The sequence below is a fragment of the Silurus meridionalis genome, chromosome 24, assembly GCF_014805685.1.
Source record: "Silurus meridionalis isolate SWU-2019-XX chromosome 24, ASM1480568v1, whole genome shotgun sequence".
Classification (NCBI taxonomy): Eukaryota; Metazoa; Chordata; class Actinopteri; order Siluriformes; family Siluridae; genus Silurus; species Silurus meridionalis.
Window position 1 is genome coordinate 12,980,722 of NC_060907.1, and position 20,680 is coordinate 13,001,401.

The 20,680-nt window shown below is 38.5% G+C and overlaps 2 protein-coding genes across 4 annotated transcripts; both read left to right on the top strand.

Annotated features, from left to right (window-relative positions):
• On the top strand, positions 1 to 3,406 carry LOC124378098 (ras-related protein Rab-20-like). The gene is made up of 2 exons (XM_046837613.1): positions 1 to 459; positions 2,124 to 3,406. The coding sequence occupies exons 1-2, from the start codon at positions 270 to 272 to the stop codon at positions 2,651 to 2,653; spliced, it is 720 nt and encodes a 239-aa protein (XP_046693569.1). The 5' UTR covers positions 1 to 269; the 3' UTR covers positions 2,654 to 3,406.
• A 3,520-nt stretch (positions 3,407 to 6,926) lies between these two features.
• irs2a (insulin receptor substrate 2a) lies at positions 6,927 to 17,154 on the top strand. Of its 3 annotated transcripts, XR_006924136.1 has the most exons (4): positions 6,927 to 10,343; positions 11,911 to 12,084; positions 13,295 to 13,360; positions 16,168 to 17,154. XR_006924136.1 is itself a non-coding variant. In XM_046837418.1 (2 exons), the coding sequence occupies exons 1-2, from the start codon at positions 7,160 to 7,162 to the stop codon at positions 16,170 to 16,172; spliced, it is 3,189 nt and encodes a 1,062-aa protein (XP_046693374.1). In that variant the 5' UTR covers positions 6,929 to 7,159; the 3' UTR covers positions 16,173 to 17,154. The 3 variants fall into 3 exon arrangements, 1 of the variants encoding a protein (XP_046693374.1); XR_006924135.1 differs by lacking the exon at positions 13,295 to 13,360; XM_046837418.1 differs by lacking the exons at positions 11,911 to 12,084; positions 13,295 to 13,360 and having other exon boundaries at positions 6,929 to 10,343.
• Positions 17,155 to 20,680: the final 3,526 nt, after the last annotated feature.

Below are 20,680 nucleotides of genomic sequence, written 5' to 3' on the forward strand. Positions count from 1 at the left end.
TCTCAAGCGCGTGCATTTTCACCGCCAATTTCCGGTGTCGTCATTTATTCGTCGGGGGAAAAGAAAAAGTTTGTGCGAGTGATAACAGTGTAACTTCTCTCTCTGACAACTGCCGTGGTGTTTCATTACTAAACAGTCTGTGGAAGATCTGCCACAAGCAGGAGACCACCCGGACCAACGTTTGACGAGACCTGATTTTTCTTTTTCTTTTTTCTAGATCAAACACAAACTAAATTCCCACAATTCTTACGTCATAAAACGCTGCCTCGATGCCCGCGGCCAGGAAAACGAGAAAGCCAGATATTAAAGTTGTCATTCTGGGAGACATGAACGTCGGAAAGACGTCTCTTCTCCACAGATACACGGAGAAGAGCTTTAAAGACACTTTAAGCACAGTCGGAGGAGCTTTCTTCCTGAAGCAGTGGGGACCTTACAACATCTCCATCTGGGACACTGCAGGTGGGTTTACTAATCCCTGGTTTAGGATTTCTGGATGTACCTGTAGCATTTAGTGTGTGTGGGGTGAGAAGATCATTCAAAGCTTGAAGATATTTTTTCTCCAAGAAAATTCATTTTCACTGAGCATGTGATCCACATGCATCAACACAGCAGAATAGATATTAAAGGAACAGTAAAAAATAATAAAAAGAGAATAATAATAGTTTTTTTTCTGTTGAAATGTAAATTGGAATTAATTTTAGTGTTAAAAAAATTGGTCAGAATATGCATTTGTTTGTTTGTTTGTTTACTGACATTTTTGTCTGCTTGCTTATTTATTATAATTGAATAGTCAGTGTGTTTAAGGGTAATATTATAGTAAATGATTAAATCCGTCTTGTGTTTTTTTATTAATATTGAGGTTTTCTGCAAACATTTGTACTTTGCTGATTTCCGTTCATGACCAAGTAGCTCTTACGTAAATATTTTTTAATTAATTAATAATTAGTAAGTATTTTTTTTAATGTATAACGTGCCTACAGTTCTTTATACAGTACATTGTTATTTCTGATACAAAATGTGACTTATAATCAACTTGGGTGGAGGTTCCTTAAACAGGCCGCATTTTCAGCCCGGATTTTAAATACTTACGATTTCTTTTTCCCAATTATAATATCATAAATGTGATTCTGTAATGGGGTCTGTTAAAACAAACAGGTCCTTTTTTATTTTTTCAACGCAGAATTTCTAGCTGAATGAGGGTTTTCATGTCTGTACTTTTCTTTGTTGCACACTTAAAAAAAGAACCGAGGAAATTTTGCCTTTCACCAAAAGCATTTCCTTCCCACTACATAGCATGACTGAGCAAATTATGCAATGACGGAGTTCTCAGAGGTTCATGAGATTTAACTTTCACATGTCCATAAGGGGAACTCGTTGTAAACTTAAGTTAACATGAGTTTTTCCAGTGTTACTACTTTAATAAACAAATACTCCAAGAGCATAAAATGCAACAGTCAAGACCATATCTTTAATGTCAGTGTAAAATCTGTAACCAACAAAGTTTACAAAATGTACAAATGCCTAACTTTATTTCTGAGATCATATTTTAATGCATAAGTTCAAGCTGTGAAGGTGAACAGTAAGATGAGATAAGACGTGAAAATACGACTGTGATTTCTTTTAAGTTTAATTGATCTTACATTTCATGTGTTATCTGATCAGAACGCCCAGCAGTGTTAGGACTCCTTATATCCGATTTTCGCTACTTATTTGAAACTAATGTTCATAATAATGTATATGTCTTATTTTTCTGTCAGTTTAATGAACCCATTAATCATATTAGGCAGAACACTAAACTAAACCTCTGTAACCCAGTAAAGATGGATTTAAATGTTTGCTATATTTTATGTTGGAAGATTCTGGAAATATTAAGCTAAATAGGTGGAAACTAACAAGGATGTGGAGATGGTTGTGTTTATCTGGGGAGAGTATTAAATGACCTCAGCATTCAAACAGGATTGAAGGATCTAAAATTCATATTTGTTTGCATGAAGAAAAAGTCTAATGTACAATGAATGTCCTCAGGATGTTTATTAGTAAGACAAGTTCATATTTCTAAGATCTGAGATTTTGTAATTGTGTTGTTTGTTTATTAACTGATGTCTATTCCATCAAACGTTCAGGTCGGGAGCAGTTTCATGGTCTGGGCTCCATGTACTGCCGTGGTGCAGCGGCCATCATCCTGACATATGACGTGACCAGTTGGCAGAGCCTGGTGCAGCTTGAGGAACGGTTCCTGTCACTCACCGACTCGGCCAACAGAGACTGTGTTTTCGCTGTCGTAGGCAATAAGGCTGACTTGACCGACCCATGGTCCCAGGTTCCGAACACAGAGGACACCCCAGCAGGCCCCACACCCCCAGAGACGCCCACTGTCTACAAGCAGGTGGCACGGGAGGATGCTATGGCTCTCTACAACCGGATAATTCGCTACAAAGCCTTTGAAACACACACATTTCCACGTGCTGAGGATATGTGTTTCGAGACAAGCGCAAAGACTGGCTATAACGTCGATGCACTGTTTGAGACACTATTTGACCTGCTGCTACCATCCATCATGAGGAAACAGGCACAAGCAACGACAGAATCGGCTACTGTTTGTTTGGAGGACTGTCAGAATGAAGGGAAAATAAAAAGTGAATGTTGTGTGTGAAGAACAGGGATGCTGGACACTTTTTTTTCCCCAGTCATTAAGGTTTCTATAAATAATTAACAGTAGTTAACCAAAGCGACAACTTTTTCAATAAATCTCAAAGACATATTGCCACTAAGGAGTGACAAAATGTTTTTAAGGTTTTAACCATACCCTCAGCTGCTCTGTCATGATTTTCAACCGTGGCCAAAATTGGAGTCATTGCATGAAAACCATGGCAACGTATTTCAGTCCTGCATCCGGTGTCAGTGAAAGAGGTTTATGTTTTTATTGAAATGGATCGCTTTTTCTGACACCTTTGCTATAGATATTTAAGTTTTTGAAAAAAATGTGATTGACATTGTTGCCATTCCTGGACTTAAATAAGACTTAAGACTGCTGACCTCTGATCAGACTGTAAGCGTGACATGTTTCATACAGGCTGATCATTTATGGATCTTTTATGTTGCTGTCGTTTGTGCTGAAACAAATCAAAGTTAACAATATGCAGTGATAGTTTTGTTCTTGACTCACTCAACCTCGGACAATCATACTCAGCGTGGCACTTATAGGCTTGTATATGTGCATAACAAACTGTATACAAATCTCTTTTCCCCTTTAACATTCATGTGCCGATCATTGAATCTCGGTTTTATGGCATTTTATTTAATGAATTGTAACTGCACTTTGAAAACAATTTATAGGATTTTACATATTTGTAAACGTATTGTATTATAAAGTAAAATAAAGGCTGGTTAAATTATTTTTACTTAATTTGGACTTCGTCTATTGTGTTTAAATTGTGTGTGTGTGTGTGTGTGTGTGTGTGTGTGTGTGTGTGTGTGTGTGTTTTTCTGATTCAATTTGGGACATGAATGTTTTCACACACTGCAGTTTGTTATTCCTCCACTAGAGGTCATTAAAACGGCATGAAGAGAATTTCGAAGCATTTTTAGAATTATAAAGCATAATATACTACCATACTCACTATTATATGAAACATTTTGGCCCTAAATAGGTACTAGTACCTTCCCTCCAATTCTTTCATCCTCATTATTCAAGCAGCAACCTATTTATTCTTGGTTAAATATAGGATATAGGCATGAATATGGCGTAAACCAATTCCAAATGTGTGGTTTTTTGTTTGTTTTTTTAAGTTATGGATCCATGATCATCTATGCACATTTTAAAAAGCGTGGTTGCAGATAACATTGTATCCTAGGGCGCTGCTAAAAAGATTCATGCAAAAATTGTATCACCAGCTACTGACTAGTATCACTTCTCTCTTTTGTTTCTAAAACTCTCAACCAAAATAACCTCCAAAATCCACCTCTGAAAGTGTCAGAACGGCACACCACACTCCACAGAAACTGCCCTTGTTGCGCTTTGCTGTGAAGCATACTACCACTAGAGCCAGACTGTCCAAATCTTCCTTCACATCTCAGCAGCCTTTACACACATTAATTTACAAAACTCCCTTGTCTCTCCTTATGAATTAAAACGCTGGTGTACTAACATTCAGATTTGGGGAAAAAAGAAAAACAGCAGCAGATGTAAAAATAAACATTAAAGCTGTGATGATAATACTGCAATACAACAGTCAGTGGCATCAAGAAAATATAGGTCATAGCATAAAATGCAAACTACTCATCAGCAGTAAGATTTAAACAAAGATTGTGATTTGACAAAATACAGAGATTAGGCATAAGAGCTTGAACGGAGAGAGGAACTGGTTTTAAACTGGCCAAGTCAATCATCAGAAAAGAGGGGACTGAATAGAGAATCCCACAAAACAAACAAACATGCAGTAACTGAATTCAAAAGGTGACATCTCTGGATTGCCATCTTGATGGAGTTAATGCAAGCAAAAGAAGATGCATCCAAATAGTGTGTTACTTTCTTTAATACTAACCACACCTATTGTTCAGTTTGCCTAAATGTTCAGTGATCTGCCACCTAAGGTGACATTTGCTAAGTTGTTTAACGTCTGGATGTAAAAATCAGGAAGTAAAAACTGAGATTCTGATTTACTGGGTTTAAAGACTGTTTAAATCACACTTGTGCAACTGCTTCCTTCAACATTAAATATCTTTTTTGAGATAACAGATATTCAAGTTTTGTTTATTCAAAAATCTGAAATATAATAATTCTCAGAATAGAAATGAACAAATAAATCGAATGTGATGAAATTTTATATACTTTTGAGATACATTAATGTTTTTCAAAAAAGGCTTTTGGAAAGTGAACTATGTCCTCAGATGTGCAAATGTATAACTTCTTGTTATGAGAATTTATTTCATGCAATATGTGAGACGCTTCCACAAATGACCACTAGGGTGTGCTGCTGGTCTCTATTTCTTAGCCCTACTTTTGCCATCATGTTCTATGTGCTTATTGATTTTCACAGCAGTGAAAAGTGACATTGTCTTCATTCTCCTCCAAAATTTGTGGGATGTTGGCCTGAGCATTGAGAGAAATGGCTAACTTTCTCTTGAAATAACAGAGATTAGGAAGTGGCATGAAAATTCAACCCATCTTATCCTTAGTTTAGCTACATAGTCACAATGTAAACAATTGTAAAAGTGTAAAGACTGTACAGTTTTTATTTGTTTTATGGATATGGCATTGTCAGTTAGTTGCTTTAATAAATATTTACAGCAATCCTACTGCAATATCTGTTTAAACAGTAAGCAAATCTGTATCTATGCAATCATTTGTAGTTTTATATATATAGGAATAAATAAGCAGAAAGTGAAATAAAAAAAAATAGGTTATACGAAATTATCAACCCAGAATTAAAAAGTCACTTAGTTTATTTGTACATTTTATGATTGTTTGTGAGTTTTAGTAAATGATCGCATCGAGAGTTCATTTGTAATTAATGACGCAACCCGACCCTGAGCAGTGTCCAGTATGTGTGTCGCGTGAAGCGAAACCAGTGATGACGCATCATCGCTTTCCGTTAGAAACGGTTTTAACGGTAGCTGGAGTTGTTTTCTAGAATGTTCCATTCAGTGTCTCAGTATACAGCAGACCTACTGCACACATTCACTCTACTCCACTTACCACATCATACACATACAACAATCATACACACAACAATCATACACACACAACAATCATACACACAACAATCATATTTTATATACGACACTGGTATATATATATATATATATACGTCCTATATATATATATATATATATATATATATATATATATATATATGTATATATATATATATATATATATATATATATATATATATATATATATATATATATATATATATATATATATATGTATATATATATATATATATATATATATATATATATATATATATATATATATATATATATATATATATATATATATATATATATATATATATATATATATATATATATATATATATATATATATATATATATATATATATATATATATATATATATATATATATATATATATATATATATATATGTATGTATATAAAATATTATACAAATACTATATATATATATATATATATATATATATATATATATATATATATATATATATATATATATATATATATATATATATATATATATATATATATATATATATATATATATATATATAAATAAACACATTTTGATGTTATAGAGACAACTACAGTAAAACAGCATTATGTTTGTTTTGCGCAGATCATCGTACAATAAATTTTAAATTATAAATTATACGTATAAATGGTATGATGCTGTGCACTTCGTATAGATGGCTTTTAATGACTTTTGCGACCTGCATCGTGAGTGCTGGAGTACCGTATAAACCAACGCAGCACCGAGCAAAGTACACGAAGCGCGCGCGCGCCTGCGCTGCTGGATACACGACGTCCGGAGCTCTTGTTTACAAGTTAGTGTGCGTGGGCGTGTGCGCGCGCGCGCGCGTGTGTGTGTAGCCTTGGTTTAATAGGACATTTTTGGATGATGCTGAAGAAAAGGGAAAGAAAAAAAGAAGCGAGGCTATTTAGGGCATCTTGTGATATTCGTATCCGTGCACCAGCAGTCTGACGAATAAACGCATCACGGCGTGTACAGTAAAAACGTGTCATCTTCGCAGTGTATTCAAATCAGGGCTGGAGGTGGGAACCGCGCGCGTGCGGGGGATTCGACGGCGCGCCTTGCCCTGATTGGCTCATCCAAACGTGGATCTTTTTCACTCGACCAATGAGTCCAATGAGGAGTCGTGCTCTGCGGATTGGCACGCGCCCCCCCCACCCCCTCCCGCGGCTGTTTCCGCCTTATATGACTGTGTGTTTTCCTCACTAACCAAAAACGAGGATGAGTGCAAATGTCACGCGTTGTTTTTCCTCTCTTATAGTCAGTCATTCTCAGAGCGGTGTTATTTTTTTTGAAGCGGACTGCCGAAGCGTTTCATCACAACAACTCTTTGGTTTCGTGCTCGTTTTTTTTGTGGAAAAGGAAGGAGAAAACAAGTTGCAGAAAGTGAGTGGGAAATTTCTTATTTTGATGAGCCAGGATGGCGAGTCCGCCGTTAACGGTAGGGACCTCGTTATCAAACGTCAACACGAATTGCGACAACGTCAGAAAAAGTGGATACCTTAAGAAGCAGAAGCACGGACACCGGAGATTTTTCGTGTTGAAGCAGCAGCAGCAGAGCGACTGTCTCTCAGCCCGGCTGGAGTATTACGACAGCGAGAAGAAATGGAGAAACAAATCCGCTGCGAAGAGAGTGATCTCTCTCGACTCCTGTCTGAGCATAAACAAGCGCGCAGACGCCAAGCACAGGTACCTGATCGCTCTTTACACCAAGGACGAATATTTCGCCGTGGCTGCTGAAAACGAAAACGAGCAGGAAAGCTGGTACAGAGACCTCACCGATTTAATGAGCGAGGGAAAAGTGTACGACAGCACCGTCACCAACTCTGCGTCTTCTTTAATGGGCTTTGACGAGGGCAACTACGGCATGATCACTCCAGTGAACGCGGCTTACAAAGAGGTATGGCAGGTCAACCTGAAATCTAAAGGACTTGGGCAGACTAGGAACATCACAGGAGTTTACAGGTTGTGTTTATCCAGCCGCTCGATTAGCTTTGTGAAACTCAACACTGAAGTCCCATCTGTCAGCCTGCAGCTGATGAACATAAGGAGATGTGGCCATTCTGACAGCTTTTTCTTCATCGAGGTGGGAAGATCTGCGTCTACGGGACCTGGAGAGCTGTGGATGCAGGCTGACGACTCTGTGGTGGCACAAAACATACACGAAACCATTTTGGAGGCTATGAAAGCAATGAAGGAGTCATCAGAGTTCAGACCACGCAGTAAAAGTCAGTCTTCAGGTTCCAACCCCATATCTGTTCCCACCCGGCGAAACCTGAACAATTTGCCTCCCAGTCAGACAGGGTTGGTAAGGAGGTCAAGAACAGACAGCGTGGCGGCCACATCACCTATCAACAAGTTTACTTCCTGTCGCATACGAACAGCCAGTGAGGGCGAGGGAACCATGGCGAGGCCAATATCCATGTCTGTTTCGGAAAACGGAAGCCCCACTGTTCGGAACCACATGAGCAGGTCCAACACCGTTTCTGTGGGATGCCGTACATTTGAAGCATCACTTCTACATCACAACCGATCCATGTCTATGTCTGTGCCTGTATCTCATTCACCTCCATCTCCCATAAGCCCACTGAGCCTCTCCTCTACTAGCATGAATGGCTCCACCTCCACCTCAGCCATACACAAGCCTTCGAGTTGCAGTGGTTCTGTCTCAGGGTCACCTAGTGACACCGGCTTTCTATCATGTGATGATTACGGGTCCAGCCCAGGGGATGCAAAATACAATTCATCCAACCGGAGCAATACACCTTCATCCTTTTCTGGGACACCGCCTTCCCGTGAAAGCACAGATCTCAATGGTTACGTGATGATGGACAGTCCATCGAACCACTCCTTGCATAAAATCCTAACATCCAGCAGAGACAAGTTGAACTTAGAGAAGTTATACAGGAGGAGAACGTACTCCCTTACAGCACCACAACAACCGAAGACCCCCTCTCAGCAGTCATCAACCTCACTTGATGAATATATGTTAATGTGGGCCGGGTATGCTAATGGTCACTCTGGGCAGAACACACACTCTGTTTCTCCAAAAGTTTCATACCCTGAGGATTATGGAGACCTTGAAATTGGGTCCAGCAGGATTTCTATCAGTAACCAAGCTGGTGATGGATACATGCCCATGACACCAGGTGTGGCATTACAAGGCAGTAAAAATGACCACTATGTGCCCATGAGTCCCATGTGTGTTTCTGCCCCTAAGCAGATCATTAATCCCAGATCCCACCCTCAGGCCACAGGTAGGCAAGGCACAACCAATTCTCCAAGTACTGGTTCACTAGAGGACACTGGTTACATGAGGATGTTGTCTGGCTCCAAATCCTCATTGGACAGCACTGATGTCAGAGTGGCAAATGGAGAATATATGAACATGTCACCTGTTGATCCATATGTCGCAGCAACTCCACCAGATTATTTTCTTGGAGGGGGTGCACCAGCACAGCGGCCATCTTTCTTATTAAATTTCAACAAGCACGAAGAACCTAAAAGTGGAGATGACCAGTATGTTTTAATGTGCCCTCAGGGTCAAAAACAAGGTGAGGAGACAAATTGCAATGCCATGACTATGACAAACCCTGGGCTATTATTGCCCAGCCCCTCCACCCTTCTATCACTCAAGCATAGTCGAAACGATGGACTGCTGCACAGAGCACGAGTCAGCAGACAGAACAGATTATCTCTGGATACTTTAAAGATGCTCCCAAGTATGAATGAACATCCTCTTCCCAGTGAGCCAAAAAGCCCAGGGGAGTATATCAACATAAGTTTTAGTGACTCTTCACGGTACACCTTGCCCTCTGGATCATTGGACAGTCAGACTTCATCGCCAAGCCTTAGCAGCATGAGAAGAAGATCCCCAGTTTGTGACTACATCAACCTTGACCTGAACTCAAATTCCCCCAAATCAGAGGAAACCCTTGCTAGTTCCCTGCTTGAAATCCCCGAACTCACCAACTGCCCATGCTCATCTGATGAGGGAACATATGTCTCTGATGAGCAGAGCTCCTCCTGTTCACCTGGCACCAGGAAAGATGATTATGCTGAGATGAAGTTTGATGATGCACATGTATCACCCTCAATTGTCACAGAGAATGATGAAACTGATCTGGCTAGCCCCACTAACAGGGTAAAGCATCTCACTCTGAGTGACAAGAGTATGCCAGAAATAGGAGCATTCCTCTTACCCAATACCACAGTCAATCCCGACGGCGAGGCAAAAGTGATCAGAGCTGACCCACACGGTCGAAGAAGGCACAGCTCAGAGACCTTCTCGTCTACCACTACTGTAATGCCGGTGTTTCCTTCTTTCGCCCACAAGCCCAAACGTCATAGTTCTGCCTCTGTTGAGAATGTCTCGGTCCGGAGCAGCGAGGGTTCGGACGAGGAATACGGGAGCCCCATGTGCAAAGAGACTTCTGCTGGGTTCCAGCATGGCCTAAATTATATCGCCTTAAACCTCATGGAAAGTAGTGATTTTGGGAACTGCGGAAATATGATTGGGTTCAAGAACCTCAGTTGCTGCAAAGGTCTACACGACATCCCCTACGTCTCTCTGGGATTCAAGGAGACAGTCACCACTGTAAAAGGTGAGTTCTTTTGACATGATTTGTAATTATATTTTCAAACTGGCAAGTAAAGACTTCAATGGTTTAACTTACAGTAGTGTTTACTACTTCTTGATGATGATGATGATGATGATGATAATTCTTTTGAAGTTGACTATTGGGCATGAATTATGTGTTTGTATTGTTGCTGCTAATTTTTTTTTATCTAGTATTTAAAGGAAAACTTGGATTTGAGTATACAGTTACCTTTGATTACTAGTAAACATTATGTACTTGTAGAGACGTGTCATAAGGTTTCAACTGAAGTAAACTAGGGACATGAATTTTACGTTTACGCATAATAATCATAATAATAATAATTAAAAAAAAATAAATAAATAAAAAATGAAAATAAAACAATAATATAATTGTTATTATTATTATTGTTTATTATTATGATTCTTTTTTAATTATTATTATTAAGGGGAAAGTAAGAAAAAGCGTGGTTTATTAAAAAAAATCACGTCTGAGAGTATTAAAGCGTGATGAATACGGTGTGATTACGCAATGCATCGCGCATTTGCAGCTTCATCCGTTCACTTCGGCTTTTGCACGACGAGATGGTGTTATTGAGCGTGCGAACGTGTTTTTGGTTTTGTTTTTGTTTTTTTCGCTTAGAGGAATTCCCTGGAATTTCGGACGTGCTGCACGTGACGGAGCGCAGAGGCTGCGCGCGGTGGTAAACAAACTGCGTAGCACTGCAGGTTCGATGGGGAGGAGGAGGAAAAACAGACCCTTATAGTTTGCTCTCGCTATAAATGAGAGCCCGTGCGATAATCACACACACACACACGTGTGTTTTATTGCCCTGTTTTAAAGCGCCATACTTTGATTGGAAACGCTGTGGTTTAGAGGCTCGAGCTGAAGTCAAATTGATGTGTTTGGAGCTCGCGCGTTACAAACAATCAGTATTGTTTCACGTTTTTTAAGAAAATTCTGTTTCACTTTGTCGTGAAGCTCGAAACGTCCCATGTGTTAAACGCTATCTACGACTTGCAGGAGGGGAAACTAGCTCTGATCATTTGCCTAATAATGTGGAGGTGTGTGTGTGTCTTGTAGTGTTCTCACATGCTGAAGCAATATGCTGCGATGACTAATCTAAGTGCCTGAGGCCTTTCACCATGCATGCAGTATTTTGCATGTGGCTGAACACACAGCCCCGCATGTTGTGCACCATGGCACGTACTTCAAATTGTTTCCATCCTCCTCTGCGTTCATATTATAACACATCCAATTGGAGCTGAGCAGTGACCCGTGAAGGTTTTTTTTTCCTTGAATGAATGAAACACACCCTCTTGTTTGGAACGCATGTAACTCTGCAAAAGTGAAAAGGAAAGAGGAGGAAAACATGTTTACGATTTATGTGTGTTTATGGGCAGATCAATCCTGAAGGTTATAGGTCCTTGATTTTAGTATCAGGCAATAAAGAAGGTTTATTTTTTTAGAAAACCAGACAAGATGTGAATATGTGAATCGGTTTGGAGCCATGTTGAACAGTTCCTTTTATTTTTCCATCTGTCATACTTGATTTATTTCCCTGGTTTAAAAGAACAAGAGCCTACTGGATCAGCAGAAGGAGGGAGGAGAAATGGAAGGATTTTCTGTCATGCTATTGGTTCTACACCTCTGGGTTAAGAAGCAAGCTGGTTGTGCCCCCCCCCAAAAATCAAAGAGCCTACTGTTTGACTTTTAGTCAGTGCTGTTGTTTTTAAGCGTTTTTCAGGTAAGGTGCAGATAAAGGACCCAAGCGCTCTATAAATAGAATACAATTAATTTCTAAAGATTGTCAGAACTCCACACCAGAACAGAAGGAAGTAACACCAGACTTGTACTTTACAAACTAATTTCTTACGGACAATCGAAATCCATTATAGGCAGTCCTGACAATCTTTTGGAGGTAAACAGTGGAGGTTTAATAATCATTGTGTTTGTGAATGAGGTGAGGCATTATGAGGTTTTAAGAAGGGAAAAAAATAAATAGATCTAAGTGAACACTGTACGAAGTGAAATCTGATGCACAATGCAAGTATTTAGGGTTATTTCTATAATGCCATTCAGTGTGATTGCTGTTTAAGGCATTTATTCTACTTTATAAAATATATAACTAATAAATTAAGCAATTCCAAGCAATTATACAGTGTTATGGGTACTTTAAGGAAAAAATCTTTACTGCAGTGTAACTCAGGATCTTGATACTGAGAGATATGTTTTTCTATTCGTTCAATATTTCTGCATTATTTAAATCCCTGCTGATGTAGGATGATTTTTCTCCACTTTCTAGACTTTTTTTTTTTTAAGTTCAAGCATCACTAAAATCACTTAAAACCAAAGTGAATGATCTTTGAACTTTCTTTTGGCTGTAGGTAATATGCATGCTGTTGTCAGTGACCCATGCTAAACAACATCGTCAGTCTTTCAATGCAGAAGTGAAACTGATTAAAGAAAAGAGCGTGGTCCCTAGAGTAGAAATCTTAGAGGAGTGAATAGGCAGATAGTTGAACTCTCTCCCTGTCATCCTGTATCTTTTAGGGTTCTTGGGACTCCTTGAATTTGTGTGTGTGTGTGGCAGATGGCCAGGCAGGGAGAAGTGTGTGTCTTAGTGCACCTGCTACTCCACTCACTTCAGCCTGTTATCAGGCATGGCAGCAGCACAGACAATACACTAATGACAGCACGCCATCTGCTTCGGCCCCAGGACAGAGGCTAGTAGTGCAAGTCCCTTAGAGAACCAGAAAGAAATAAGCTAAAAATAAAACAACAAAAATAATAATAATTATATAGATTATATAGTAATTATATAGGTTATATAGATAAATTCAGAGTGAGAGAAAGGAAAATGGAAATATAATAGGGAAATTTTTAAGACATACAAAATACTCTGTAGTGTATACATGCAAGTACACACACATAACCATTGGATCTGTTTTGCTCAGGCTGGTCGGATTTCAGCATGGAACTCACTCACCCCTGGCTTGAGAGGCAAAGAGCCAGTTAGATCTGTGAGCATGCTCAGTATACCAACACCATCCCTCCTCTTACACTCTCCTACTTTCTCTCTCTCTCTCTGTAACATACCTTCCTCAATCCATGGCCCTGAGCCCATTCTGACCTGTTGTTTTTCTGTCTCGTTTTCTTTCGCTTTCCCTCCTACACATATTCCTCCTCCTCCTCCTCTTTCTGTTACACTCTTTTACTCATGCACTCTCCCTCCTCCCTTTCCTTGTTTTCTTCTTCATGCCATTCATTTCCATTAGCACTGTTTGGCTGTGAGACTGACTGACAGTTCAGAATAGAGGGCATGATGGATAGCTAATTTAGCTATTTTAAGAGTTTTCTGTCAGCTGATGCAGCCATGCAGATTTCTGAATGGATGAGCGTTTTTGTTTCATCCTTAGTCTTTTGAATTAACCGTAGGACCTAAAAACAACACCTTTAACCCAGCCAGACACCTGGTTATCTAATATGCATTCAGCCATTCAGTATTTCAGACTCTCCCCACCCTGCAAAGCCTCAGTGGCTAAACTAGGCCGGGATGTTCCCAGCTAAGATAACCGCAGCAACACCGTCAACATTACCCACATTTAGCCTGGGACATGAGAAGGAGATTACGCTTGAGGGAGAGAAGGGATTAGACATTGTTCAGCAGCTTGCAGTGAAGGGAATAAGAGGCGTTTACACACACAGATACGCTCAATCTAATGCAGGCCCAAAACAAACCTGTCCTCAAATAGACCTCTCACTCAGTACAGCAGTGAAGTTGATTTACTCTTTTAATTGATTTTTTGTTTTTGTTTTTTATGTCTAAGTGCTTGGTGGTAGTATAAAATGCAATTACAGTGCTTTATTCTCTAAAAACTACAAACGACATTAAGGCTACTGCACAATATGATTTCAGATGACCTCTTAGCTAAATATCTTGACATCTTCACTCAACAATACACCATTTTAAGCCATACATTGTTGTGCTCATCAGATGTCTGCCTTTCACCCAAATGCAAAGCTTAAGGAGTTTCTGGTGTGTTCCTGTGGAGAGATGGTTATGCGTTAAAGAGTTTTAAAAAGTGAAAATTCTTCTTAAGCATTCTAGTTTTCTTTGTTGCCCTCTGGTTCTCAGTGGCTTTGATGCCCATTGAAATTGTATTTTGTTCATAGTTTTAAATTTGAACCCTTGAAGTTTCTATTTTATTTCCCTATCAGCACGATGCTTAACTGTGGGCAAGGTAAAGGTCTGTGAGCTTTGAATCACAGTAAACCTTCATCTCTGGAATGCTTGGAATGTTCAATGTATAATTATTACTATTGTAATATTACAGATTGCTGTAGAATTGTGGATAGTTTTTCTTGTTCTGGTATAACATGGGCATGCAGTATATTACGATCAGTGTTCGAACGCTGTTCATTATATGCTCAGGGTAATTATAGCTTGAGAGAGGTGAATAGGACAAACATGTAGCTGCGTAGGTTAAGTGGGGGGAAGAAAAATGCAAGGAAAACCTAGTCATTATAGAGAAATTGCTATACAACATACTATATTGGTACCTTAATGGTACATAATTGGCTTTTAACAGCTTTCCTCTGGAAAAACTGCAGGTTACTAGACATTTCAGAATTGTCTCCTGTGCACTCCTCATAAAAATGACGGATTTTTCCATTTCTCTGAGATTATACCTGAGAAACAGGGTCATAGGGTACGGGTTGGCTAGAGATTTTCAAGTCATTCTTGGCTGGGTTTCCTCCATATTGAACCAACAGCAATTCTGCAAAGGAGAATGCTTTCTAAGGGGCTTGGACCATATTTACTTGCCAGCTTTAGAGCCATCAAGCCCCTTCATAGTGAACAGCAATACAATAGCTTTTACTCTGTGGATTAATGCCTAGGCTGCTGTGTAAGGGCACATAAACTAAAATGTCCTTCTAAACATGCTGCATCAGCCTGTTATGATGTAAGTCTCGACTAGAAGCAGAAAAAGACTGGGTCATGAAAAATATGTATATATCGGCTTGTTCAATAGGACATGAGTAAGTAAAGAAGTTACAGTAAAAATAGAAAAGTAAGGTCAAAGCTCGAGCAAAGCGGATGATTAATTGCATAAGAAGGATGATGGATCATAATCTGTGCAGAGTAATCACATATTTCATATGAGACATGGATGCTTTCATTCTAATAGACCATTCTCCCCAGTACAATAAGTGCTCATGCAATGTAAACACTTCTTATTTTTTTTTATTATTTCTTTTTTAAGATAATACATTCCACTCTAACAGTTTTCTTGAGAGACTGTACAGTTGTTTTGCACTTCATTGATCAGATTATGTAATTACTGCCCTCTGGGACCATCACTCAAAGTGCTGAGCCAGAGCTTGAGATTTTTCTTCGTTCCTTTAGTCAGTGGCTGTATTTACACTGGAATTACAATGGAATTGTATTGGGAGTAGTCCATCCATAGCACACAGTAGCTAACAAGTCTAACATGCATGCTTTCCCACCCTCATCCCTCATTTATCCACGTGGGATTTAAACGTGACTACGCATAAAGAGTTAATCTTGGTCATACACCATCTGTCCATAAAAGAAGCTAGCAGTAGGTAATGGAATATTTACATAAGAGATTTGGGGGCTTTCCCTTTTATAAGTAGAGCCAAGCGTAGTCGGCTCTCTTGCACATCTCGTACGATATTGCTGACTTTGCAACTAATTCGCTGCATTCTCTGTTCAGTCCTATTTATTATAGCATTACTATATGTATAGATATGCGGTGAGGGTACATCTTGTAATCAGTCTTATTTTTTTTCACCTTTCCCTCAGATTGATCGTTGCACGGATCACGGTGGTAGTGTACGTCAATGACCAGAGGCGGTGGCGGCTGCAGATGAACTCTGCAGATGAACTTTGACCCTCGACCCTCACTCTGCGTCCCTGACAGACTAAATGTTGATCCTATCCAAGCTGGACACTTTAAATGTGGCCACTTCTGCAAGCATGAAGACCACGATCCACTCTGTCCTTCAGGAAACAAAATTGCTGCTCTGTAGGTGACGATGATCACAAACTTTGTGTTGTGTATGCTGTATAGTTTATTTTTATTGTTGTTAACACTTTAATCATATTTGGTTGGCCTTGGAAGATTGAACCGAATACAGCCACACCTCGTCACTTGTAAACGTACCCTGCAAAAACCCCACCCAGAATGTCTAATATTTGCAAATAACACACACACAAACCTCGACAAAGGTATATATTTAATGATTTATTTATTTTCTAGTACAAATAACATTTATGACATTTACTGATCAGTAACGATGACCCAGGATACCGCTATATGTCCTACCTCAGGAAGAGAGTCTATTGTGGGTGTGCAAAATTCAGATATAATGCCGACTTATGATTTATTTACATTTTATTATTTCTTTACATGACCAATCCAAAGCCTTACTGTTTCCCTGATATAGAATTTGCTGAATATAACTAATTAGGAGTTATATAATAAGACAAATTTAAAAATGTAAATTATATCAAATATTTTTTTATAGATGCTTATTTAAATCTCACCTTGACTAATAAGTTTATATATGAAAAAGGCCAATTGATAAAATTGGAAATATGTCTGAAATTTGCATGTCGATCCACTGAACCACGTGGTTGTTGCACATCAAGATTGCCTGTCATGCAAAAATCTATTAATTTAACACTGTTAAATAAGTATTTTTTTATGACCAATTACACTGATATTAAAAATATACCCATATATGGTTATTTATATTATATAACTGTAAAAGTATCGCATACGTGCCCTACGATAACATCTCCCTCTTCGGACACTGCACCACAACTGCCACACTGTATACCTCCAGTTTCTTTCTTCTGTCACTAGTGATATTAGTGATGGTGAACATGGCTATGTTTAATGCCTAAGCCTAAGCATTGATGTACATGGTGTGTTTAGTAACTGGTAGAAACGCAGACACTTCACAGTCAGTTGTTGAGAGCTGACACCGCGATGGCAAGCAGCTTCAGATTGTAATACATGACACATTTGAATGTAGTGCATGTAACTCATTTAAGATGTGTGAGAGGGAGAAGTAAACCAAAATTACCCGAGTTTTCCTAGTTTTCTTTACCCGTGTACGATTGCTCGAACAGAGCACAAAGCTATTGTTAGATAAGCATTTGGCTGAGGGATATTTACGAGATCTTTTCAGTCTGGAAAGGATTGAGAATTCATTTATAAACCAAACAGCAACATAAAAATAACTAAATACAGAAAACATTACATGTCTAACAATTTGCACAGATGACGTGCTTATTCTTTCAGATAATATATACCATACCATTTTATTGTTTTAAAACTATTGGACAAAGAGAGACACAAAAAGGCACTTTATTCAGTAATTCGGTAACACCTCTACTTGATTATAGGGTAAAATCCTGTTTCTCTGGTACCATCTGTTCATGCAATTTATATGCAATATTTACATATAGAGAAAAAAATATTTAACAAAATTAGTTTACAAAGTGGAACCAAATGTGTAAAGACTCTGTTAATGTATTTGTTGAAAGATTTTACACAGAGATATACCTATATGCTGTTTGTACATTTCTTTCTGCCAACTTTATTAAACTTAAAATTCAGCAGTATTCCTGGAGTATAATAGAGTAACTCATTGATGGATCTTGCTGTGTCTTCCATTGTCCAAATGTCATTTCCTATTTGTTGTGATGTTTTAATGCTATTAAATGATCATTTAAAGTAGAATATATATATATATATATATATATATATATATATATATATATATATATATATAATTATTTTTGTTGAGAAAGGATAGGCAACTGCAATAATTCAATAAATATCATTTAAGTTGAATGTAGTTGTGTCCTGTATTATTTCATATATAAATATATATATATATAATTTTTTTAACATCAAGTTAAAACACCTCAAAGTAATGTATCTGCTGGTCAAAACAGCACAATGTCAATTAAAAATAGTTTATTAAAAGGCTATAAACCAAATGACACGCTGTACCGGATATTTCCATGACTACACGCTCTGGGTCGAATAAAGGAAGGAACACGATGTCCATTCGTAAACAAAGTGAGACGATTGCTTCCGGTCGGGCGAGCAGATAAAAAAAGGAGGGGTGGATGGGCAGAGTGATTTCCAGGCACAGCGATAAACAGCGAAATACTGCTTCAGAAGTCGGCCTAAAACTAGTCTAATCTCGGACTGGCCGTCGGCTCTACACGTTCCTCTCTTTCAGAAACGGACACAGGAAAGTACTCATCTGAGAATTACCCCCTTCGTGGAATTCCGTTGGACGTGGCGCCATGACGGAGCGCGAGCCAGGAAAAGCAAATAACAAACAGACTTGTATAAGCGCAGCGTTGTGTGTGCCAAGCTCCAGCATTGTGTACTAATATATTTATTAGAATGCTAAAAAAAGATTTGTAACTATAATTATTTATCATGATATTTACACCTATATTGGGATTGCATTCTTAATTTAACCCTACCCAGTATAATCATGTAAAGTCAAATGACATATCCACTGGATTTACCCTGGAGCAGACCCCACAGTAATGATCTTATCAATGTAATAATCAATATCCAGAGCCTATTTAAGAACGCCTAATCACAGTGCTCCATGCAAACACATTCACACATAGTGATCTGCATAAAAAGTCTGCCAAAAGCCAGCATGTTTTTGGACAGTAGAATAAAACCCACAAAAACATATGGAGAAGATGTGAAACTCCATCAATCCCAGTAGATGTGAGGTGGCACCACTCAATGCTTGCATCATTGTGCTGCCTATTAACTGATATGCAGAGTTCACATGAGAGAGGATCTCCTGGACATACCCTGGAGCCAGAACTCTAGCAGGCAGGGGAAAAGAAGAAGAAATGAGCAGGGCCATTCCATGAATTTCTAATCCCTTTGGGCCCTCTCTTAAAAAGCCAGGCTAGCTGCAGGCACACTCCACATAGGGGTCCTGTGCCATTGTGAATTCATAACATAAAGGGAAGGAACACATAGTCCCAAATACAATACTGTTTGTTCTGCTGGTCTCACAGGGAATGTATCTAGAACATTACGCTTACACAGAAAGGAAAATTCCCTAAATATTAAGAAAAACATTTGAAATACCCAAAGACTGTTGAGGCGTGGGGACATTTATATACATAATGTATTAGACTTTATTTGTGACACAGTGGTCTAAAAGTGAAAATGGGTGAATTTCAGCAGCACAAATAAAGAAAAAAAAATCTAATTTAACAGTATAGTGCTTAAAATGTTTGGCCACAAGTTCTGTAAGTGGTTGTTATTGGCTAGTTCTTTATTGAACTCTCAGGAACAGAGCTCAGGAACAACCATGTTTAACTATGACTCACAAAGATAGCCATTCGTCATCTTTTCCCTGCTTGCTTTACGAAGTTCCCCCTGATTAATTTAGTTATCAATAATAACATAGAGATCTCTTTGGTGCAACTTCTGCCTCAGGCATAAGCTCTCAAGTGTGACCAAACTACGAAACTTTGACAGCAATTCTCGGATTTTAAAGTTTCACCTGCTTTCTTAAATAGTAAAAAAAATCTAGATCTGAGCCTAATGAAGTACAAAATGTCCTGCAGATATTCTGTAATCAGATTTTGCAAGATGCAGATTTCAGAGCAATCACAAAAGCCAGCATTAATGACTGCATTCTCTGAAGTATTGTAGGAGGTCTTTAAGTGGTTACACATATGTAGGTGTATTGTCTCTGAAGACTGTGGTGATATAATAGCTTTGCATCCTGCCATTTTAGGTTTCCCTCTGTGACTATGGCACTGAGCGAGGAATGACAATGACATTGTCTGATTATGTATAACTCTGTAAATAAAAAATAAATTAGGACAAAATAATCATTACTGGCAAATATGCTGACAAACAGCTGGATATTATTTTTTAGTCTGATAGTACATGAACACCAAAGAGCTCTTGTAATAAATATATGCGTGTGTGTGTGTGTGTGTGTGTGTGTGTGTGTGTGTGTGTGAAAATAACTGCTTTGTCTCAATGTAAAAGTCTTTATAAAACAAACATAAAGACTTTTTCCAGGCTCAGACTGCTCTAAGGGAAAATACTAATAGATAACTATGAATCATAAAATTCTCACCTCAAAGCACCCCAAATTACCCCAAGTTTCTAAATATAATAGCTTTTTTTTTCATGGCATAAAATCATGCATGGAGTCTATGCCAGGAATCTTGGGGCACAAGACCGGGAACATGTTGGAAAGGCAGTTTTAGTGCATAACTGAAAACACATTTATGC